Source organism: Eretmochelys imbricata, chromosome 1 (assembly GCF_965152235.1).
Source record: "Eretmochelys imbricata isolate rEreImb1 chromosome 1, rEreImb1.hap1, whole genome shotgun sequence".
NCBI lineage: Eukaryota > Metazoa > Chordata > Testudines > Cheloniidae > Eretmochelys > Eretmochelys imbricata.
Window position 1 is genome coordinate 38,073,425 of NC_135572.1, and position 25,079 is coordinate 38,098,503.

Below are 25,079 nucleotides of genomic sequence, written 5' to 3' on the forward strand. Positions count from 1 at the left end.
GGGACTACCAACCTCAGGGTCCTGGTTTTCCATAGACCCTTCCCCTTTTAGTGCTGGGAGCTAGCCAACCAAAACACCCCCACTGAATGTTAGTAAGGGAGCAACAGTCCCCTTACACTTGGCTAAGTGTAAGTGCCACTCAGTAAGAGCCCAGGGAAAAGGGAACCAAAAAGTCATATACAGTACAAAGTACACCAGCACATTTCTAGTGCCTGCATGCAGTAAGTATGACTAATGCAATTAAGACTGCTGTAGTCCACTACTCAAAGAATTATTTTTGGATGTAGCATTTTTATCATACTTTTGCTGAGCTTGCAGTTCAATGCCTACAATAAAGTGTGTAGGCAACACATTGCCAGGGAAAAAAGCATGGACTGACAGTGGGCACAGAACAGTGAATGCAGTTTATCCCCAGTGCAAAACCCTGCCCATAAAATCAGACCCTCGCTCAGGCCTCAATCTTTTAAGATGCTGAGCACCCTGCCCTCCATCCAGCAGAGCACCTGAGCACATGATTAACTTCAAGCAGGCCCATTAATTTCAGTGTTAGGCAGGTGCTTAAATGATTTGGTGGATGAGGGCCAGAACCGTCTCACCTTGCAGCCCTGATCCCTTCATGGCTGTAGAGCGCTGGGGATACGTCAAGGGCTAATGTCAGCCAGGGAAAACCTCTCCCTCAAGGCATGTCAGTTTCTATCTTTTCTGCTGGGGGGGGGGGAGGTGCTATGGCAGGCGTTCCCCAGCGCACGCAGGGGCCTCGGGCAATGCCCCGCCTGCCCCAGGGCACGCAGGAGCCGCAGGCGCTTGACCCCCTTTCTCAGCCCCGCCGCCTCCGCCTCCGCCCTCGCCAGTAGGTGGCAGCCGCACCCCGTTCCCCGCCCGCGGCTCCTGCGCCCGCCCCGCCAGCGCGTGTGCGGCCCCAGCCCCGCCCCGCGCCCAGGCTGCTGCTGACCCACATTCCGGCAGCGCCTCCGTGCAGCCTCTTCCCGGGGCAGCCGAACCAGCGGCTCATTGCGGCAGCTGCCGAGTGGGGGAGGCTGGCGAGCGGCGGAGGCGGCGGCGCCGCGGCGCTATGGGACCCTAGCACCCGCCGCGGGCAGGAGAGAGGTGAGGGAGCCGCACGGGCGCCTTGCAGATCCCCCCTCCCCCTGCACGCGGCCGCGCTGCCCTGGACGGAGCCCGCAGCAGGGTGCCCTGCCAGACAGACCCAGCAACAGTGTGCACCCCCTCCCTCACCCCCGCGCATTTTGCATGTCTCCCCGCTTATGGTTGTGCAGCCTCCCGGGCGTGGTGCATTGTGTATCCTGTAGCCCGGTAGCAGCCGCCTCCCGCTCTTTGCTCTCAGCGGCTGGGGCTGGGCTCAGCAGCAGCGAGCCCCGTGCAGGTCGCCTAGCGACGGTGTATCGGATCCTGGAGAGGCGCGAGCTCCTGGGGTGCAGAGGGTGCGGGGGGGTCTCGCCCGGCAGCACCCCGGTGCCATCCGCATCGCAGCCAGATGGGCAGCGGCTTCCCTGCCTGCTCCGTGGGCCGGGAACGGGGGGATGCTGCGGTGATCGCTGAAGGCTTGTGGCAGGGCTGTAAACACTAGTGCGTGGAGCAATTTCTTTGAGCTTATGATTATCCGATGACTCTGGTTACTGTAGTTCCAGCCTGTCTTCGTACCAGGGCAGCTACTCACGGCCGTATCCTTTCCCAGGTCATTGTCAGGAGAGGGAGTAGCCAGCGAAGGTAAGTGCTGGGGAAAAGAGGGTTTTATTTTTATCCTTGGCAGAATGCTCTACATTTGTATAGTGACCGTGAGTGTCTAGCCCAGTGACACAGATTCGTAATCCTCTAGAACTGGCGTGAAAAGTCTCCTTTTCTTTTGGAATTTAGTTGAGTAACTGTCATTAAAATCTTTGGAGTTAAAGTTTGTCCCTTTACATTTTGGACTTTGGGATTTCAGTTGGATTTTATGTGGTAGAGAAATTAGGTTGCTTCTTGGACTTAAGCACACAAACAAAAAATCCTAAAGCACTGAGGGGGCTATAGCAAATTCTGGGCAGATATCCAGGTGCCTTGCTCTGCAGCTCTGCAGTGTTTGTGTCATGCAGATGGTTTGACAACCATCCTAATACAAGTGGAGTTGCCAATATGGTGGAAAGCAGAGAGAAACACCTGAGGCCGGATTTGATCTCCATTGCACCATTGTGAATAACTCCACTGGAGTCAATGGAATTATACTGCTATGAGATCAGAATCAGGCCCCTTGAGGCGCTTATGTCATGCGAACCCCCGAGATATTACAGTCTTCATTCTAAAGTTTGCTCGGAATCAACATAATTGTAATCTTCAGGTTTATATCCCCCACCAACCTCTACCCTTTTCCTTGACCTCTCCTACCTTTTTAAAAAAAAGTATTAGAGGAAAGAGGCCACAGTGTATTCAATAATTGATGAGAAGTACTGTTACGGTCCGAGACCCAGCAGCTCAACATTCAGATAACAAACAGTTCTGGTGACAAAGGCATTTGAAACAAAGGAGCCATTTTAGAAAATGCTTGAGAGAAATTATTTATCTTCATGCTTTTGTGGTTGTAAACCCAGCGATCACTTTTAAATTGGGGACACCGTTTTGGAGAGCGGAAAACTGAAGTAACATAGAAATAAAATAGAGGAAATAAAGTTAAATTTCCTTTCTATACGACACATATTTCCCAGGTGCACTGGTGCTGGTTTATTGTTATCTCCTGTTACAAACATCTGGTTACACAGTGAAAGAACTATTTTGTGTACTTGTCCAGCCATGAATAGTTGAAATGGTTCACTATGCATGTGCTGCTCGTCTTGCTTAATTGAGTACTGATGCCTACGTGTAGTAATTTCTGGGAGGATGTATTGCATGCCTTTCATCCTGTTACATGGTGATAAATAAATTAGATCTTAGGAGCAGTGATACAGTAGACAATAGCATCTTTCTGTGGCTACCTTTAAAATTATCTTTGGGATAGTCACATTTCTAAGCCAAGCATGAAGAATCCAGATGTCTTAGTTTTTAGAGTTGGTGTATTATTTCGGTGAACGCTGTTGCTAGAAATGTTAAGTGTGGTTTTCAACTTCATCTTTTGGAATAGATTATTTATTGCCTATCTAGATTCTTGCCTGAAACTGCTAGGCATTGTTTTTCAGAGATGTTATATTTCACATTAAGACAAATGGCCATTTGTAGAAAAAACTTCAGGAAACCATTGAATATGAATGAATGCTACAGATTTCCCACAAAACACGTTTAAATTTCCTGCTAGCTTTGTTGCATTTCAGGGAATAGGTCTGCATATCGAGTTATCATGTAGCAGTGTAGAAAGTGCCTCTTAACCCTTTGTGAGTCAGAGCCCACAGGACAGGTGTTGCACAAAGTTTCAGTAGATAGATACTGTCCTTAGTTCTATGTAGCAAAGCATTTTGTTAAATGACAAAAGATCTTTCTGTTGTCCTTGCCACAGAATCATAACCTGATGAGACTAGTACTGCTAACACAGCCAGAATGCTAAACCATACTTCACTATGGCACTTCAAGGCTGTGCTGCACTAGCTGTCTTTTCTTTTAACGTTCCCACCGTTGCTAGCAGCAATGTAGCTCAGTAGTGGGAGCAGTAAGGTACACAAGGTTCCAGGTGGCTTATATAGAGGAGGTATAAGATGCACAAAACCAGACACAGGAGATCTTTGTTTGCTCCATGGACCACTTGCAGCACTTTCACAAAGATACGAGAAGAAAAATCTGGGCTGGCTGGAGACCAAGTCCTACTGGTTCTAAATGCCCACTGGGTCATTGGGAGAGTTGGTCTCTGTACCATTCATGAATGTCTGCTAAGCCTCATTGAGAAGAAGGTTTGTCTGATGCTCCTCGGTAGTCTTTGTTGCTTGATGATATAGATCAGGGGTGGGCAAACTACAGTCTGGTGGCCGGATCTGGCCCGCCAGCCATTTTAATCTGGCCCTCAAGCTCTCTCTGGGGAGCAGGGTCTGGGGCTTGCCCCGCTCTGGCACTCCAGCCAGGGAGCAGGGTTGAGGGCCGCTCCACGCGGCTCCTGGAAGCAGCAGCATGGCCCCTCTCCAGCTCCTACACATAGGGGCAGCCAGGGGCTCTGCTCTGCACACTGCCCCCACCCCAAGTGCTGCCCCCGCAGCTCCCATTGGCCAGGAACCTCCGCCAATGGGAGCTATTGCGGCGGTGCCTGCAGATGGGGCAGCGTGGAGAGCTACCTGGCCATGCCTCTGTGTAGGAGCCAGAGAAGGGACATACTGCTGCTTGAGGTAAGCGCCATCTGGAGCCTGCACTCCTGAGCCTCTCCCTGCGCCCCAACCCCTTGTCCCAGCCCTGATCCCCCTCCCACCCTCCGAACCCCTTGGTCCCACCCTGGAGCACCCTCCTACACCCCAAACTCCTCATCCCCAGCCACACCCCCAGCTGGAGCCCTCACACACACCCCCAAGCCCGGAGCCCCCTCTCGCGCCCTGAACTCCTCATTTCTGGCCCCAACCAGAACCCTCACCCCTTCCAGCATCCAACCCAATTTTGTGAGCATTCATGGCCTGCCACACAATTTCTATTCCCAGATGTGGCCCTCGGGCCAAAAAGTTTGCCCATGCCTGGTATAGATCATAAAAAGACCACAAGCCCAGGGAGAGAAGAATATTTTCAGGAGTTTATGGAAGGAAGGAGAGTCCTAATCCAGGGGGGCGGGTGTGAAAGGGGCTTGCTAGGTCCTGGGAAGGAAACCAGGTGATTTGAGGAGATCCAAAATGGGGAGTGACTAAAATGAAGGCGGATGATTGGACTTAGGTGAAATAAGATGGAGAGTGGGGATAACTGATACTGGTGAGGGTAACCCTGAGAGTTGTAGGTTGATGAGGGTCTGAGAAGAAAGTCTGTGGGGTAGAGAGGTGATGAGAAGGAGCTGAGAGGTTCAAAAGATGGTTTGTAGGCTTGATGTATGAAGAGAGGGATATTGTGACATTTTAGAGGTGCGTGGAGGAGTAGGACTGACTTGGAGGGGGCCTAGCAGGTACAGGAGTGCTGGAATCATGGTTCTGCACCCAAAATGAATAGCACTTGTAGTCTTACACCTATGCGCCCACCCACCCACCCAGCCCTCCCCCCGGTGCTACAATACATACAAAGAGGGATCTGAGTTACTATAGAGAATTCTTTCCTGGGTATCTGGCTGGTGAATCTTGCCCTATGCTCAGGGTTCAGCTGATGGCCATATTTGGGGTCGGGAAGGAATTTTCCTCCAGGGCAGATTGGAAGAGGCCCTGGAGGTTTTTCACCTTCCTCTGTAGCATGGGGCACGGGTCACTTGCTGGAGGATTCTCTGCTCCTTGAAGTCTTTAAACCACGATTTGAGGACTTCAATAGCTCAGACATAGGTGAGAAATTTATTGCAGGAGTGAGTGGGTGAGATTCTGTGGCCTGCATTGTGCAGGAGGTCAGACTAGATGATCATAATGGTCCCTTCTGACCTTAATATCTATGAATCTACTGTTGTTGGTTTATCCTCACAATAGCCCTGTGAGGTAGGTAATTGTAATTATCCATCAGCTATAGCTGGTGAGACTGAGGTGCAGAGATTAAGTGATTTGCCCAAGGCTGCAGAGCAAATCCATGCTAGAGCCAGGATTAGAACTCAGGAACTCCTGGCTCGTAGCCCAGGCCACAATCCCTTGGATCATGCTGGCTCTTCATTAATTCATTGTTCATCCACAATTAATGCTTTTATGGAGGTGATTGGGGAAGGAAGACATCAACTGGGGAAAACATAGCATGCCTGTGAAATTTAAACCTAAATAAAAAGGAACTGCACTAGCTGATACCTTTTACCTCTTACATAATACATACAAACAAGTCTCTAATTACAGCCAGTAGTACGTGTCTGAAGTCATTCAATTTAGAGAAGGAAAAGAACGCAAATAGGTTCCAGGTCATGCTGTGTTCATGATGCTGCCCTGCATGAACCAGGAACAGGTTGCTTTATGGGCCATTTCCAAAATACATAGACGTTAATGGAAGTCTTTGCATTGACTAAGTGGCCTTGGTATCCGTTACTTGCATAAACAATATTATGCAAATATGATGGAAAAAGAAAAAATATGCGATCTGCTTCTCACCCTCCTCCACAGTGTTTCAGGTCATGAGAGTATATCCATCTGTAGTGTGGCAACTTGTATGTCAACTATCCTTTATGATCACAGTGCCAACAAGGAGGACTGGTACATGCTAATGTAGTGCCCCCTCTCCACCCAGTTACCTTCTTTAATGCCAGTCTGCTTACAGGTTTTGATGGACAGGTCTGGATCCTGCCACTCACTCAGCAGGGTGTATCTTCTTTATTTTTCCCTATGATTTTATTTGGCGGTGCCTCCACCTCCCTTGCCCCTTCCTGGTCACCAGGGCAGCTTAGGAGGAAAATTCTAACCATATGGTAACCCCCACTTACTTGATAGTTGGAGACCCCCAGGAAATAGCACTAATATAATTACTGTGTTGAATACATTGTATGTACTTAACAGAAGACAAATATAACATAACAGGGTAAAACAGGATTCTTAGGGTCACTGGTGCCCACGCTGATAATACCCGTGACTTTCCCCAGTCACAGGACCTGATGTAGCAAATGTAAAATTAGTGTCCCGTTGGTACGCGTACTTTGTTGGGGCCCTTGGTGACCTATGACCCCGATATCGTCTCTGCAGTGGTTTAGCAGTCTGGCTGACTGGGTTCAGTACAACCCAAAGGACTCACAAGTGGGAGGAGGTGGTAAGTCCCTCCACATGTTTAATATGCAGCAGGTTATAAAATCCCCAAACCCTTACTCCCTGGCTTGAGGACACAGTTCAGGGAGTAGGGAGTCCCCAAAACAATTTCCCTGACTGACTAAAAGATGGTGCACTCACAAACTCCATGAATGATCCTCAGGGTCAGAGATGACTCTGGACTCGGTCACTGCGGAGGGGCTCATCTCTGCTGGCAGGGATCCTCTTCAGGCAGGAATCAGGCTGCTTCGGTCCCAGGATCTCCCCTCACCACAAAGTGGTGCAGGGCTCAAGGTGCAGATTACACAACTGTACTAAAATCCAAACTGTAGTCTGCTACCCCAGTGTCCAGACTCGTTTACAGCAGGCAGCAGCCCTGGACTAGCAGACAGAGCGGAGCTGACCATGTGGTAACCGGTCTCCCCTAGGGAGCTGGAGAGCTAACTCAGCCTGGCTGGGGAAGTTTCCCAGCAAAACTCTACAGACTGGGAGTCATCAGTGGAGAAGGAAAAGCCCAGCTGAGGGATCTTGCTTTCAGGTCCCTAGAGGCCAGTTCTCAGGGGGAACCCTGCATGCAGGCCTGGGACTCACCAGCTCCCCACACAGCCAGTCTTGCCCTTGCCCTGGCTGGCTCCAGACTGTCTCAAAAAATGACTTCTCCCCTTTCCTGAGTTTCCTGGGAAGGGCATCTCACTCCCAGGCAGACTCTGAGTCTGCCTTGGCTCCCCCTCCCTACCAGGGACAGCGTGCCTCTCCCTGAGCGGCCGGCAGACAGAGCCCCAGGAATCTAGGTAATCTCCTTGGGGGTTACACTCCACTGAATGCGTCTGATGAAGTGAGCTGAAGCTCACAAAAGCTTATGCTCAAATAAATGTGTTAGTCTCTAAGGTGCCACAAGTACTCCTTTTCTTTTTACTAAGAATGGAAACACTTTGGGTACAAACCAGTGCCTGGTAGTCTCTAAGGTGCCACAAGTACTCCTTTTCTTTTTACGAAACCAGTTCCTGTAGTTCTTGAAAATTCTCAGTTTCTGTGACTCTGACCTGGTGATCATCATACTAAACAGGACAGCTTTTTCTCCAAACTTGCCTTGACAAAACTACAGCACTGCTGATAACTGACATTTTTCAGTCACCCTGTTTCCTGCAGGTATCAATAACATTGGTGACCTGGACGTGTACAATGAAACAGGTTCTGGTTCTTTGGAACATAACCGAGAGAATTATTTCTTTGAGCAGATCTTTCCCCATTGTTAACTTATGGAGATTTGATAGTCCCTGGCACAGGCAATGGTGAGAAGACGTGAGGAGAGCGGTTTAGGGGACAGAGTGAGGGGAACTCTCATTGCACCAGTCAAAGAGGAGAGGGGAGCATAGCTTGCCCAAACCAGGGAGGAGAAGGGGAACTCTCCCTTTGCTTCTATCAGGAGATATGGAATTGTGCTCGCCCCCATATCTTTACACCCTGGGCTTGAGCTAAAAAGGGAACAATGACTTCACAACAAGCCTCCCACGTACCTATTGTGTATGGAAACCACTCCGCAAGGGCACCCTGGTCAAAACTCAAGGGGCCTTTGTGAGGCAGCCATGTTTCTCTTTCCACCCATTGCCTGTCTTATCTGTGTAGATTCCAGGTTCTTGGGGGCAAGAACTATCACTCTGTGTTTTTACCGTACCTGGCACTGGATAAAGATAAAATGAAAAACCTTATTCAGCCTTGTTTGTGTTGTGCAGAAGGGGAAATGTAGCTCTGAAACATTCATTGTGTTATCTGCAGGTTGCATGCTGCAGCTATAGCTGCTTCCTATGAAAAGGAGAAGGAAAAAAATCATAGTATGCAGAATGAAACTGAAACTTACGAATGAGGAGACATCTCATGGTTTCTGTGGGGGAAATCCAAGTGAAAGGGAGGGAATTCTGTGAGTTTCATCTTGCAGAGTTTCCTCATCACAAGAGCAACTGATGGAACATAGCTCATGTCATGTACATTATCACATAAGCTATTGTAAAAGTTCATGGGGAGATCAGGCTGTGACAAAGTGGGGATTTTCCCTTATGTTGTATGTGAACCTATGTGAGTTTTACTGTTTCGCATGAATACTGTGTGCCTCAGTTTCCCTGTGTGCTGCACAAATACCTCAGTGGTGGGAATAGGGGTATGTGACTTTGGCTGAGACCTCTGGGGCAGGTGAGGCTGCACCAGCTGTCTGCAAGTATGCTCTGACCGGTGCCCTTTGTAACCTGAGACCCAATAGGTGGATGCGACTAGGTGACTCTTTGCCCTAGGAAGCGAGACAAAGAGAATAAGGAGGAGCAATGGGGTGTCTGAGGTTGGGTCTTTGGAATCTGTCAGTCTGCTGTGGGGAACTGGAATGGGGGGAGTCCAGGGCATCTGGCCCAGGACTCCCCAAGATGGACTTGGCTGAAAGTCACTGATTTCTGTGGTAGCAAGTTCTGTTCTACGCTGTTCCTATCAACTAATAAACCCTTCTGTTCTACATGCTGGCTGAGAGTCACTGCTGACTGCAGGAGTTGGGGTGCAGGGCCCTCTGGCTTCCCCAGGAGCCCTGCCTGGGCGGATTTGCTGTGGGAAGCGCATGGTGTGGAAGGGGATGCTGAATGCTCTGAGGTCAGACCCAGGAAGGTGAAAGCTGTGTAAGCTTCTTGCCCTGGAGACAGTATGCTCAGCGAGAGGAGGCATGCTACCCCAGAGTCCTGACTGGCTTTGTATGGAGTAGTTCCAGAGCATTGGCCTGGTGACTCCGTGACATAGGCCCAGATCACTTTCCCTACAGATATTTGTGAAGTGTTAGACTCTTTCACAAGCGATGCTGGTGCTCATAAGAAATTCTACCCTCCTATTCTTGTGAAGTCTGGAACTTCTACATTGGTGTTACTATGTTCTATGAACAAATTATTTGGTTGTATATACAGTCCAAGAGGACTCATTCCATAATATGACAAAGATGCAGGATCACAGCTGTCATTCGCTACAATGCAACTATAAGATCTTTCTCCCGCCAAGGTTATCGCTATCACCTTCAGCACGTAGGTCACAATCTCTAAGATGGCATGGACTGTACATCCTTACTGAATTCTCATCATATTTCCTATCATACATTTTCTGGAGACTTGGGCTTCTGTGACTGTTCACTTTTTTTCCTTTTCAATAAAAAAGACTATGAAACTAATGTTGAAAATACAACTATGTAAAGTGATAAATAGACAGAGCTTGAAAATTTTGCCCAATACCTACCTACTGGTGGGCTGAAAATATCTTCACCTACATATCCTTTGCAGAGTTATGGTTGTGTTTGTGTACAATTGGATTTTGAGTAATATAATGGTAAAGCTGTCAATCAACTTTCTATTTAATGAACTTTTTTAAAAAGTCATTTACTGCTGATTCTCTTGCTTTAATTATAGCTTCTAAGGCCACGTCTACACTACCTGCCAGATTGGCGGGTAGCATTTGATCTATCGGGGATCGATTTATCGCATCTAGTGTAGATGCGATAAATCGATCCCTGATCACTCTGCCGTCAACTCCGGAACTCCACCACGGCGAGAGGCGGAAGCGGAGTCGATGGGGGAGCGGCAGCTGTTGATCCCGCGCTGCGAGGATGCGAAGTAAGTGATTCTAAGTCGACCTAGGATACGTCGACTTCAGCTACGCTATTCTTGTAGCTGAAGTTGCGTATCTTAGATCATTTTCCCCCCCCCAGTGTAGACCAGGCCTTACTCTTCCTGACTTTACTCTGCTTCTTCTTTCCTTCAGTAGATCATGTTGTATCTCTTATATTCCTTTTATCTCCCTTTAATCACTTACAGCGTTCTCTTTCCCCTGCCATATTGTGTTCTTTGCCTTCTTCCTGACTCTATTTACACTAAAAATCTATTTGTCAACATAATATCTCCCTCCCACACACACACACCAACTCTCACATGTAGCTTGGAAATTTTACCAGACACTTAACAGTGTAAGAGGGGGGTGGGAGTGGGAATAGTCACTGACCAGAGGTAACACCCTGATGAGAAACAGCCCTTTCTTTCCACACATCCCTTTCTCAGTTGCTGGGAAAGGAGCATGGTGTGTGATTCCTACCAGGGTGCTGTTCCTGGACCCCGCTTGATGACTTTGTATTTCATATCCGTCTCTGCCTATTAGTTGACTGACAAATTGGAATCTCTTTCCTGGTCTCCAAAACCTTCTTTCTTCGGCAGTGGAGACAAAAACGTTCTCTGTCTCTGCTCTTAGTCCCCTCAAGCCCCACTGAAGTCTCAGTTGCCTGGCTGCTGTGAGGGTGGGCTGTTTCTGCTACTCTCTGTAAATGTTCCCACTACCCTTCTCAACTCATAGCTTCCTTGTTCAGGTTTTCTTCTTCTATGACTAGCTTCAGTGCCTGCCTCTGGTGATGCTCAGGGATCTCAAGCAGCAGAAGAGTGAAATTGACCTAATTCGCCTCAGTTCATGGTTAGTCAGAGGGTTGTGAACAGGGACAGTGAAAACTGACAAGACTATGGTGACTGCTGCAGGTTGGGGAAATGATCAGGAGCAGCAGAAGCACTGAGCCTGTTTGCAGCCTTGGGAAGATGCCCCTAAATCAGTTTATACCAGGTTCACATTTGGCATGTTTGCTTTACAATCTACAAACATTTAAAATAAAATTAAAGCTTACAGTCTGCAGAAGTTGAAGACACTTGCTTGGGAATACTTCCTACTCACCACAGGCATATAGATCTCTTTCCAACCCTGTTAAAAGACTTAAAGCTTGCTCGACAATGTAATCCATAAAATGTGCTTTGCTGTGCATTGTGCACACAGTCAGGGCTCCCAGCAAGGTCCCATACATACACACAGAATTGTTCTGGTTTCCGCGGCATGCAGAACAGCTCATTGAGCACCAAGTAGGAACCAAATCAATAGGCCACAGAATTTCCTAAAGAACTGTTTCTCATTTCTGAGTCAGCTCAACTGCAGACTCATCAGGAGAGGTTCATTGCATATTGCTCGTTAGCTGTGTCTGGAGTCCTGCAATCCATAGAGGCACTGTAGTAAATAGTTAGCACTTTCCACCAGAGGATATCAGTGCTTCAGAAACATAACGCTCCTCTGTGCCATCCATCTGCAGAACTGTTGTGTAGTGGCTCACTTTACTGGAGTAAGGTAGATCCTGGGTCCTGCTGCAGTCGTTTGGCTCCATGAAATGTTAACACAAGGATAGTTTTCTCTCTCGCACCCCGTTTCAGCTTGTCTGCCTCCTGTAGCATCAGGGTAAAGTTGTCACTACCACAAAAGCATTCCGGATGCAGTGGTAGGAGAGCTTTTCACTATATGAAGGATTTCTGCTCGATCAACACGAATCATGTTGGAGTTTCCCTGAATTTCTAGATGGTGCTGTTGCATTATCTTCCTTTCACCTTAAAGGGCTGTCCTGCAGTGTCCGGTTGCATCTCTTTGATAAGACTTAGATGTTCATGTCAGTTGTTACCCAAAATCAGTGTGAAGGCAATTAAAGTGCTTATTGACTGGCAACTTGTTCAGCATTAATTGAATGGTTAATTTAATCCTGTTTGCTACAAGCAAACCTCACAGAAGATACTTGTCCTTTGTATAATTCCACCAAATTCAACTGAGTCACACCAGGGATGCATTTGTCCCTTTTACCCATTGTTATCGGAAGGATGCCAATGCTTATCATTCCCATAAACTGTTGTGTACAAGGAATTGTCAAAGATCTCAGGCAATCCTAGAATTCGGTTGCTTTTAGGAGTCAGTAATGAGGACAAAACTGGAGCAAAGGTACCATGGCTTTCAACTCTTGTCGACAGTAAGCAGAGGACCAAGAAAGCAAAATAAATAAAAATTGGGCAGCAGCATTTTGCAGTTTGGAACAGTTGTCCAAATGGCTGCTTGGTGCTTGTGATGGTATCCCCGTACCACTGTGCTTCGCTTTTGCCAGGGCAATCTTTAACAGAGGACACAATGAAGTTAGAGTAAAAGACGCAAAATTCATGGACATATGTGTGTATATATATATATTTTTAAAGAAGTCAAATCTCAGACATTGTACGCAAAATACCATTTATCATTCCCTTTATATAAATACAAATGACAGGAATAATACACATTGGATGATCGTTGTGAACTTTTTAAAAACATACTGTTGTGAACAAGCCATGATAACAATGAACTGCTATGAGTGCACCTTTGTGACTTTCATAAATGAAACCAGCTAATTTTGAAATGTCTTTATAAATTACTTAGCATGGGAAAGAAGTTATGAAAGAAGAGTGTTGAAATTGTTAGGTTTTGAAATTTTTGCTGCTTTCTGACGAATAAACTTTCATTTAGGCAAGTTTTGTCCTTCGCAAGGGAAAAGAGTTTGATCTCACAATGTAAAACCTGGTCATGGTTACTCAGCTTCCTGTTCCAGCCAAACCATACATCACCTGTTCTTCTGCCATGGGAAAATCTGCACAGGGCTAGGAAAGATTGAGTTTAAATCTGGCACCATCTATGACGTGTTATGTACCACCTGACAAAGGGGTGCTCTGGAAATGTGATGTTTGAACTTAAGCTCTGATGCTGCAGGATGAATTTGAAATGCTCAGTCTTCTACAGATTCAGGAAGTAGAAGATTGAATGAGTCAAAATTTAAGCTTTGATTTCCCAATTAACTGCCTGGTGTTGCTACTGGAGATCCCTAGATTGTTTTTGTTTGTTGCCTTGGTGGTAATATTGTATCCATTTTGAAGCAACTAATACAATGTTTGCTCAGGAGCCAAATTGAGGGAGGGGGGAAATTGTGTAGTTTTAGCTCCACCCACAAACCATGCTGCTGCCAGCCACTTGAGATGCCAAAACACCATTGCCTGCAGATTGTCTTCGTGATAAATCAGTTCCCTGTTATATCTTGCATGCAGTGATGTCAGCTGACCTCTCTCTTTTTTTTTTTTTTTTTTTTTTTGCTATTTGTCAAATAGTTAATGCTGTTGGCATACACACTAACACAGGGGTTTTCAAACTTCATTGCACCATGACTCCCTTCTGATAACAAAAATTACTACATGACCCCAGGAGGGAGGACCGAAGCCTGAGCCTGCCCGAGCCCCACTGCCCCATGTGGGGTGGGGGGTGGGGGGGGAGCAAAGCCCAAGCCCCACTGCCCTGGCGCCCAAGCCCAAGGGCTTCAGCCCCAGGCAGGGGACCTCTAACCTGAGCGCCGCTCCCCCCCACTCTGGGCTGAAGCCCTCAGGCTTCAACCGCGGGCAGTTGGGCTCAGGCTTCAGCTATGGTGACCCCAGTAAAACAGGGTCATGACCACTTTGGGGTCCCAACCCACAGTTTGAGAACCACTGAACTAACATCATTAGGTTTCAGTTATGTGCCTATCTAAGGTTCTTACTATGGCAATGGGGCCATGCATCTGAACGCCTCACAATCTCTAACATATTTATCCTTGCAATGCCTCTGGGAGGCAGGGAAGGGCTGTTATCCCCATTTTACAGATGGGGAATGGAGGACCGGAGAGATGAAGTGACTTGCCCAGGGTGTCAAAGGATGTTTGTGGCAGAGCAGAAATTGAATGCAGGTCTCCCATGCCCTAGGCTAGCACTCTAACCAGTGGACAGTCCTTCCTCACAAACACTGTTGCGGTGAATGAGGGGCATCACACCTTTTACAGGTACTGCTCCAGACCATCTGCAGGCAGAGGGCTTGCCTGCACTTAAAATGCTACGGCAGCACAGCTGCGCCACTGCAGCATTTCAGCATAGACGACACCTATGCCAGTGGGAGTAGGAGGAGTTCTCCCACTGGCACAGGTAATCCACTTCCCGAGAGGCAGTAGCTACGTCAACAGAAGAATTCTTTTGTCGTCCTTGCACTGTCTACACGGGGACTTAGGTCAGCTTAACTGCCATTCAGGGGTGTGTAGATTTTTCACACCTCTAATTGATGTTGTTAAACTGACTGATTTTGCTAGTGTAGACTATGTCTGAGGCAGAGATCATGATGTTGGTTAAACTCAGTTCATGATGTGACAGTTACTTTGCAACCATAAGGATTAGACTTAATACTTTTTAAATGAAAAAGTTTAGATTCTGGAGATTCTAAAATGGCTGACTCTCAAAACCAAAACAAACAACCTTGTACAACTCCCATATTTTCTTTAGCGAGGCAGTTTCAACAACAAATGACATGATTTGTGCTGATTAGCTACATCCCATTAAAAAAAGAGACCAGCAACAATTACAAGTTTTCTATTGATGTGGAGTCACCTCTACGCCTTCATCATGGGTCACCTGTGTATTATCAGTACACTGCATTTTCAGCACTGATGTTTTCTCATGACTCAAACATAAGACTTTGAAATTCTAGAATAAGCATTAGTGAGTCAGATGAGTTTGCTAGTCAAATGCATGCTTAGGCCTCTGTGAAACAAACAAAACTGTGCTGGTTTTCTTTCTTTTTTCTTTGTGAAATTAAATTGTATTTGAATAGGGTGATTTTCTTTCTTCAGTTGTGTCTAGGGGACTCTCTTTTTTCTTAACAAAACCAGGACTTTAGAGTTAAGTTGTGAAATCTAGCAGTTTACCTTTGATTTATCTCTGCCTCTAGCAAATCTTAACCTTTCAGACTGCTGTTTGTTTCCATCTAGCATGGCAAGATATAATCAACCGTAAGAATCATCTAAGAGCTAAAAGTCAATATTTGCTATAAAAAATATTTTTTCTTTAAAAAGTGTCTCATTGCTGCTAATCCAAGATGTGCTGTAAACCTTTATTTATAGCATTTTCTTCTCTGGCTCTTCCAACAAATCTGGTAGTGTATGCTGCCCTTGTACCATATCGCCCACAGAGGTTTTTGTTTATTTTTATTTTTTGGCACAGACAGAAATGTAAGCATTCTTGACTTGCAGGCAATGAACTTAAAGAGAAATTATCAATTTCCTTTTGATATTTCTTTGATCAGAAAACAGGAGACCACAAGCTGAGTCTTTCTCACAATTGCAGGACGCTTTCCCAAACCTAGAATTACATTTAGCTGAAATGTTTCAATCTAATTGAATCACATTGTTCATAAGTAGCATACTTTGGTTAAAATTATGGTGTGTGGCTTTTAAAAAAAATCATTGACATTTTAGTTTTGCTGGAAGCAGACGATATACTATTGAGTGGTTACATTTTTGTGGAAATGCATTATAAAGATTCTGGGCGAAAAGAAATTGTAAGGGGATAGTTCTGGCTGTTCTAATTTGTTGTAATTTCATGAATAGCCTAGCATGTATCCAGTCAAGACCAGGTACGTCTTCCTGTAGTGTAAGAAACCACTTTCTAGAAGTGAATGCTGCTAACACTGCTGGGCTCCTCAAAAATAACAGCATTTAAGGGGGTGATCTAGCTAAGAGGAAAACTTTGTAATTCTGCTTCTTTGAAGATACGATTTTACAGAACTCTCAGCCTAGTTTCCCAGCATGGCGGCAGTCTCTTAGGTCTTAGTGTCGTGGGGGTGGGTTAACTTGCTTGAAGGCAGCAAGAGCAAAGTCTGGGTCCCTGACTGGCCATCCCATGCTGATTATGGATACTGCCTGCCAGTCACAGTAAGTTTCTACACCTACATGGGAGATGGGACTCAGGACCAAGAGACCGCTCTGCTCTCTTTGGCCATTTGGATGGAGTCTGGCTGCCTGCCTATAGCTAAGCAGAGCTATAGATGTGCATCCTTGAGGCAGTAGCCTTTGCTGCCATCTCATTCGCACCAAAGACTTCCCGTACTTGGTGTTGGGCCAGGTCTATGCATTTGGGTCTATAGCTTTTTAAAGTTCCTAGGGTGAAATCTTGGACCCAGTGAAGTCAATGGGGGTAGAATTTCAACCCTAATCTATCTATCTTTTTTTCTTAGAACTGGTTTAAAAAAGAAAAAAAACTAGTTTGTGAGTAATTTCAAAGCCGTTTAAGGTTCAAATGGTTCTAAGTGGACCAAAGTCTAAGTTTTTAGATATTTTTATCTAAAGCAGCAGTTCTGAAACTTTAGCAACCTGAGGTCCCCCATTTTGATTAAAAAATGTTTGGGGACCCCCAACCCCCTCCCCGCTCAGCTCTGGCCCTGCCCCTGCTCTGAGGCCCTGCCCCTGCTTGCTCTCCCCCCCCCCCCACTCGCTTTTACCAGGCTGTGGCAGGGAGTTGGGGTGCAGGAGGGGGTGTGCGCTGTGAGCTGGGGCAGGGGGTTGGGGTGCAGGAGGGGGTGTGGGCTCTGGGAAGGAGTTTGGATGCGGGGTGCAGGCTCTGGGCAGGGGGTTGGCGGGGGTGAGGGGTGTAAGCTTCGTCGGGAGGTGCTTACCTCAGGTAGCTCCTGAAAACGACTGGCACATCTCTCTGACAGTGGCCTCTAGGTGGGGGCTAGGTGGTCTCCACTCGCTGCCCCTGCCTGCAGGCACTACCCCCACAGCTCCCATTGGCCATAGTTCCCGGCCAATGGGAGCTGCGGAGTTGGTGCTCAGGGTGGGGACAGCGCACAGAGACCCCCTGTCCCCCCACCCCAAAAAGGGCTGCAGGGACTTGCCGGCCACTTCTGGGAATGGTGCAGAACCAGGGCAGGTAGGAAGCCTGCCTTAGCCCCACTGCATCACCAGATTTTTAGGGTGCAGGAGGCGCAGGGCGGGAGGGGGAGGAGTTGATCAGCAGGGCCCGTGGACCCCCTCGGAAACCCCCAGGGGTCCACGGACCCAGTCTGAGAAACACTGATCTAAAGCATTATCAATAGGGCCACGAAAAATGTGTCATGGACTGTGAAATCTGGTCTTTGTGTGCTTTTATCCTATACTGTACAGATTTCACAGGAGAGACCAGCATTTCTCAAATTGGACGTCCTGTCCAAAAGGGAGTTGCAGGGGGGTCACAAGGTTATTTTAGGGCGGTCGCGGTATTGCCACCCTTACTTCTGCTCTGCCTTCAGAGCTCAGCAGCCAGAGAGCGGCGATGGTGGCCGGGCGCCCAGCTCTGAAGGCAGCGCCGCTGCCAGCAGCAGTGCAGAAGTAAGGGTAGCAGTACCGCAACCCCCCACCCCCCACCTCGTGACCCCCCAAACTCGTTTTTGGGTCAGGAACCCTACAATTACAACACCATGACATTTCAGATTTAAATAGCTGAAATGAAATTTACTATTTTTAAAATCCTATCACCGTGAAATTGACCAAAATGGACCGTGAATTTGCTATGGTCCTAATTATCAATATTTTTCATCTGCCAAAACTGAGTTTTTCATAAACATATGTTGTTGAGGTGTTTGCTTTTAAAATAACAACTCTGGTATGAAAAATGGAAGAAACACAAACCCCAAACCAATATTGTCCTTTTAAAAACCACTTTTTGAAACAGAACAATTTTTAATTACAAACTTTTCAAAAACTTTAGACCAGCTCTACTTTTTCCACAGGACCTGCCCTTGGCCCATGAAGACAGAAAGTTTCACAAACCCGTAATACTAATGAGTCCTACCACTGCTACTCTGAATTTTGGGTTGCAGAACCGTAAGTGCAGTTGATCTTCCCTCTGGATCTCTGGTAACAGAGAAGCACAGTCTCCGACAGGAAGCTCCTTCACTGACCAGGTTCAAGAAGGAACTGATTGGGGATGCTCAGAGGGCAACATATATGCTTAGCAAGAGGTGGTGTATGACAGCCAGTAGTGGGCCTAGATTGTGTCCTGTTCCTGCTCCTACTGTCATTAAGGGTTAAAATATCTTAAGACTAAAGGCTGTTTCATTTATCTCATGCTAAGACCCAGCAGTGAGAATGCTGTACAGATTATATCTTTAGACAGAAAACTATTGTGGGGGAGGGGGCAGTTTATGTCCCCTCCAGTCTTTGCCCTTCTCCTCCCATTTCACTTGCGCTTGATATTGTCTAAGGAACATCAAAAGCTTCTCTAGGGAGCATTAGAAGCCTGCTTGCTGTGTTCATTAATGAACCAGAGTTTGTTGTTAGCCTCTGTCCATCCTTTCAAGCAGGTGTCACAGCAGCCAGTAGCAATTACAGCTGTATTCAGGGGACAGCAGCATGATTCAGCCAGTCAAAAACAATGTAAATGGAATGAAGCTTTCACAGTTTAGGGATTATATATTTTTAGCAAGCAGCATGATGTGATCCAACCAGATAGCTGTGTTTTTATAAATGGAGCACTTGATCTTTTCTTTATAGCAGGTGACAGTATAATATTCAGAGAGGTCAACAAGAGGAAAGGAAAATGATCGCTAGGTGGAAGAAGGAGAGTGGGGGAGGAGGAAGTTTGCATCAGATTACCGGTATCATTTGGTCCTGCAAAAGTACAGAGTGTCAGATTTTCCAGGGTTCAGCTTCCCTTTGAGCCCCAAACTAAGTTGTAAGATTTTCAAAAGGATGCTGAGCTCTTTTCAAAACATTGGGTGCCCAATTGTGTGAAAATCTGGCCTTTAATCAGAAGCCTAAATGAGAACTGAATTCTTCTGAAAATCTGGTTTGTAGGTAATTAGATTTTTTTTCAAGACATTTTTGCTTCCTCTGCCTTTTAAAAACTGTGATGTAGTTATTACTGGAGCAGAATATGCCACCTTGTTGATGGTTCCCTTTCGATAATGGATGAATGGTCCCTATATTTGAAGTCTGTAAAGTGTTTTTAGATCCTCCTGGATGAAAGGAGGTAAATAGGAGATGTTTTATTGAACCTTTTGAGTATTTTGCTGTGTAAAATTGATAGTTGAATTCTACATCCTATTGGAAGTGTTATTTCAGGGTGAAAACAATGCCACATTTTAGAAGCTTATGGAGAAAAGAGGTTGCTGGGGAGAGTCCCAGAAATCTGTCGTGTACAGGCTTGCTTCCCAGAAACAGACTTCTTATCTGAATTCCACCCACTGCTTTCAGCTAGCTGGTAATCACACTGGAACTTATCTAGGCTTGCAGGTCTGAGAAGAGTCTAGTGGAGATGCTGAGAAAAATGTGAGGAAATGAATTGCAAGACAGTAAACCTATCACCTCAGGGGTCTTGTTGCCTGGAAGGGTAGTTACCTGTCTCATGTCTCCCATGCATGTCTCAAATCAGGATCCAATTATAATGCTTTGCACTTATTTAGTGCTTTTCATCCATGGATCTTCAAATACTGCTACAGATACTTAAGAACAGAGGCTTACAATGCGAGGTGAGGTACATTTTTTTTGCAGTTACAAATGGGGAGGATGTTGCAACTTCCCAAATTCCAAGGAAGTCTATGAAAGAGTTTTTGTTGGGAATCCAGGCATTCTTGCTCTTAGTCCTGGGCTTTATCTAAAAAAATCTGTAACCTGAAAAAGTCATAGAGCAAAGTATTATATGTAAGATTTCAGGCTGAGGACTTGAACATAAACTTACTATTTTTGTTGGCATTAGAATTCATAAAACAATTGTAGGAGGTATGTAGAAGAAATACACTGACCAACTGAGAATGTTGAGACACTATTACATCTCTGTTAGTCAATATGTCTTTTTTTTTCTACAGCATCAGTTATTTCTGCAAGAACAACTTTATCTGTGATCGGTTGAGAAGGATTGTGTGTCTGGAACATCAAAGCCACCACAATGAAGCACTTCCTGAGGTAACCCTTCTCCAAAACCATGTCTAATGATAACTCGTTTCATTGTAGAACAATTTTGCTGTATTTTGGCCATAATCTTCCATGTTACTAGTGGAATATAGCTTATTATTGGTTGCTTTTCAGCCACTTTGCCACTACCATTTAATTAAAACTGTCAAAATGTTAGATTTTATTAAAACTTCATTTTCAGTTATTCAGAATATTGGAACTGCCCTATTGAATTAGATCAGTGGCATGTCACCAGTACTTGATGTTTCAGAGGAAAGTTGAAGAAACTCACAAATGGACAACTAAAGAATGATCCAGAATGAAGGCAGAGAATCCCTTTGGTACTGCAGATTTCAGTATTGTTACTTGAGGTTGATCATCCATAATGATCTGGTACCTAAGCCAAACTTGCTGCCATGACTCTCTTGTTTAAATGGGTTTCCTTCACTACTTCTGTCAGCAGTGATGTACTGCTACATTTTATAGGGTAGGAGCCCTGTAGAGGGGATCTCAAGTTAGTAATTCTGTCACATGCGATAGGGTTTGAATATGGGTGCTTTGTCTTATGGTGACACAAGGATTTTAGATTTTGGAGGCTAAAGTTTTACCAAGAAATTTTATCTAATGGAAAATCTGCACAACAGCAATTGCGAGCCTTCATGCATTGGTAATAAATACACACACATCTCTACGTGAAACACACACAACTCCGGTTTTATTTGCCAAACTTCTTATTGGCCAAACTAGGTAACAAGGGACATTCAAGCACACATGTTGTTAGTCAAAAAGCCCACTGGCAGCACATGTAAAATACTGTCTTTACAACATTCATGTTCTCTGCAAACTTCATATAAGGGGAAGATTCACTGGTTTGCTCCAGCTACTTGTGAGTACTCCATAAACCTCATTTGACTGGCTAATCAGACCAGGGTGACAATGGTTTTCTACAAGCCCCCACTTATCCTGACAGACATCCCAGCAGCTGTGACACACACCGTGTTCACTGCAGCCCCTCATCCCACAGGCTCTCAACACTCCCTGTTCACCCCTTAGCCCACCGACAACTCTCCCTCCTGCCGCTCACCCACTGCCCCTGGGACTTTCCTGGCCATTCACCAGCACATCCCTGGCTCAACACTCTGCTTCTGTCCCAGGCTAGAGGGGCTCCTCTCAACCACAGCTACCCAGCAGCTTCGCTAGCTGCCATCGCCCGGCTAACACACACACAGCACAGGCCAAATTTGAGTGATGAGTGGTATTGCGGCCTTGCACATGGGATCACAGTGCCAGTCCAGTTTGGTGCAGGCAGAGGGAGGCCAGGCCAAACCTGAGCGGCACTGACATTGAGCGCCAGGTTGCACCGTCACTAGGGGTTTGGTCCAGGAGGCTGCTCCTCCATCATGATGGAGAGGCTAGGCCAAACCTGAGTGACACTGCAACCTTGCGTGCCAGGTCACAATGGCACTTGCTCAAATTTGGCCCGGCTGTTCCCTGCCCTGAAGGAAGGGTGGCCGGGTCAAATGGGAATGGCGTTGGAACCCCGTTCACCAGGTGAAGTGCCAGTGGGCTGCTCTGTCCTGGATTTCAGGTGCCGGAGCTACGCTCCGGACCACTCCAGCACCACAACACCCCATCTGTCCCTGACTGTATATAAGCCCCCGGGGAGTGTTGCTGATGATTTAGATTTGTATGCACGCAGCCAGCTCTGATTTTGATGTGCTGTTAGTAAAGCTCCTGTTTTAGTCAAGCCCAAATCAGATAGACAGTGCCTGCATTTTGACCCATATAACCACTTCCCTGTTGTTTCTGATTCTTTTCCTGTTGGGTGACCTAATTAGGGAGGGTTGGCATTGCCCATTGTGAGCATGGTGATGGGCACACTAGAAACTAAAATAAATTTCTATGGATGCCCAGAAGGAAACTGCCATCTCTCGACTTCATATTATGATCCAAAAGGCAGTGAATGGCGAGAGAGAGTCTTGTTTACTTACTTGGGAGGCACTCAGATACTATACAGGTGAGAGCCAAATAAGTATCTGTTTGGGAAACAATTTTTCCCTTTCATGGAAAAGTCTAACGTTTTGAAATTACTTTCCATTCTCATTTGGATTGAAAAGTCAAAATAGCAAAAAGTTTTTGCAAAATGGAAAATTCTGAGAAGTTTCAATTTGGAAATGTTGAAGTGGAAAAAGTGGACAGTTTTGAAGTATGTTTCAAAATGAAATCTTCCATTTTTGAATTGACATTTCAAAATGAAACGTCTCATTTTGAATCTCCCCCATCATAAAATCCAAAACATGAATCTAAATTGACATTTTTCTCTGAATTTTTTTGTCAAAATAATTTTCCAGTGTTAACATGTTTTTTAGTTGAAAAATTTCAACCAGCTTTGTTAAATAGACTCAGGGTGATAGTGAGCAGCAAACTAGATACCAGCATATAGTGGATATGATTGCAAAAATGCAGTGAAGTTTGGAGGTGATCATTCCGGTTTAAATAGCACTAGTGAGACAACACCTAGAAACTGTGCACAATGCTAGACATCTATGATCGAATTAAGAGTGGCAGAACAGGAACTTTCCAAAGCTGATATCTACTGTTTGCCAAGGTAAAAGAACTGCCTCCTAGTGCAATCATTTTTCCAGGTAGGCTCTAGGGTAGTGCTTCTCAACCTATTTAGCATTGTGGGCCACATAGGCAGCTCTCTATGCATTATGGGGACCACATCCACGCAATATATATATACCTGTGTGGCCCTGAGGATGTCACATGGGCCGCAGCTGTGTGCTGATTGGGCCACAGATTGAGAACCACTGCTCTAGAGTAAGGAGACTGGGTAGAAACTGAGGTGACAGAGGTATTTTGAAGCTGCCTCTTGCTGAGGGAGTTCATTTGAAGCAAAATGGAAACTACTCCATCCCTGTGGACTCCCCAGAGTGGCAGCCATTATAAAGACGACTTGGGGAGAGAGCCTGAGAACCAGAATAGGCTCTAGAAAGAGCAGATCATATGATAAAACATGTCTGTGTAAGTTCAGAGCCTGTGGCATGAGCGATTCTCTCCATTAGTTACGGAGGTAGGTTTAGGGTGTGGATGTGGCTTGTGTATTAGAAGTAAAACGTTAGAGTGGTCTTGTGGAAAGGAAGGATGACCTTGTGGTTAACACATTGGACTGGGACTCCAGGAGCTCTAATCCATTCTGGCTCTGCCCCCGACTTTTGTGTGACTGTGGACAAGTCACATAATTGCTTGACGTCTCTTCTCTGTCTGTAAAATGAGAAGTACAGTTCTTGCTTTCTCCCACCTTCATCTGTCTTGTCTACTTGGACTGTAAGGCCCTCAGGATAGGGGCCATCTCTGATTGTGCTAGGTGCTGTACATATACATAACAGGGCCTCTAGGTGCTACTGGAGTACAAGACACTAATTCTCGTCCTGATGAGGCTAAACAAGACAAATATAAGGGTCGATATAGGACAAGTTTTCAGTAAGGATGAAGATGTTGTAATTTTCATATTGGGTTCTGTGTGGTTTTTAATCTGTTCCTTTTCTGTTGATGTATTGTTTTTGGGTTATTTTTATAATCTGTTTAAAATCCTGACCCATTCCTTTGATGTGGTGATTGTTGTAAATATGGTTTGTTTTAATTAAATATCAAAATTTTCAGGGCATACTATTTAAAGCGTATTCTGTCAAAAATAGATTTTAAAAAATTGATCACTTTAAAAAAAAAAAAAAGGCAAAGCTTAAGAGGAAAATATCCTTTAAAGGCGCTTCTTACCCACAACTCAGAAATGGCTGAACTCAAAAATTACCTTTCCTCACTGTGAAGCAGTCTGTCTTCCACATGGAGGGGGGATGGTGGGTTAGTGTTAGAAAAGTTTTCAAAAATTTGGCATTGTATGTGAATGATAGTGACTCTTGCTGACATTGAGACTAAGTTGTTATATGTAGGACTAAGGTAGAAAGATTCCTACGAAGAAATTAGTTATGATGCTGCTTAGTGACACTTCATTTAATAAACTGAAGTCTTGCAATGCTTGAGAGATTAAAAAGCAATATCAATCTTTCTCTGTATAGATTGTTTGATTTTAAACCCTTCCTTCAGTCATTCCTTGTCCACTTGATCAACTCATCCGTTCAGGCCCTTCCCATGACCCTGCCAGTGAGAGAAAATGGACTTTATGGCGTGTTTGGAAGGGTAATCAATTTGCCTCTGGTGAGCCAAAGGAGTAGCAAATTCCAGAGCCAAGGTTTCTCATGGAGAATGCCCTGCCAGCAGTCCATCCTATTTAAAGCAAGGGGACTCCACCTTAAATGTCTCTGCTGATCACAGTTGTAGTGCTGCACCTTGGGTTTCTCAGGTAACCAAACCCCAACCCATTTAATGACCATTTGGCAATGCTGAAACTCTTGCACATTTTGCGGGGTGAGTGGTAGAAGGTACCATCTGCTTGTGAAAGCGTGAGGCTATTCCACATTCCAGCTGTGGTCCAGCCAACTAAAGACAATGTAGTATTCATTGTACATAAGGGATCTGCTTGGGTCTGCAACTTTCCACATTCTGTCTTTTAACATCCCTTTTGCTTTGGGAAGACTTCCCTGAGAATTTAAAAACTGGACAGATGCTGTTCCTGAATTGGGACTGTCCATATTGTCAGATTTATTTATGCACCTGAACCTTCA

The 25,079-nt window shown here is 45.7% G+C and overlaps 1 protein-coding gene across 12 annotated transcripts in view; it reads left to right on the forward strand.

Moving 5' to 3' along the window:
• The first annotated feature begins 966 nt into the window (after positions 1–966).
• Positions 967–25,079, forward strand: part of ELMOD1 (ELMO domain containing 1) — a 62,476-nt gene continuing 38,363 nt past the window's right edge. For 2 of the 12 annotated variants that reach the window (XM_077808787.1, XM_077808732.1), the window contains exons 1-5: positions 967–1,107; positions 1,644–1,728; positions 10,220–10,423; positions 18,234–18,327; positions 20,310–20,406. Coding sequence is in view for 8 of the 12 variants with exons in the window: in XM_077808732.1 (XP_077664858.1) it covers positions 20,390–20,406 (17 nt within the window). In the remaining 4 variants the exon portion in view is untranslated. Of the gene's footprint in view, positions 1,108–1,643; positions 1,729–10,219; positions 10,424–18,233; positions 18,328–19,955; positions 19,974–20,309; positions 20,407–25,079 lie in introns of those variants that run through there. The other 10 variants (XM_077808780.1, XM_077808726.1, XM_077808767.1 and 7 more) reach the window with 8 other exon arrangements.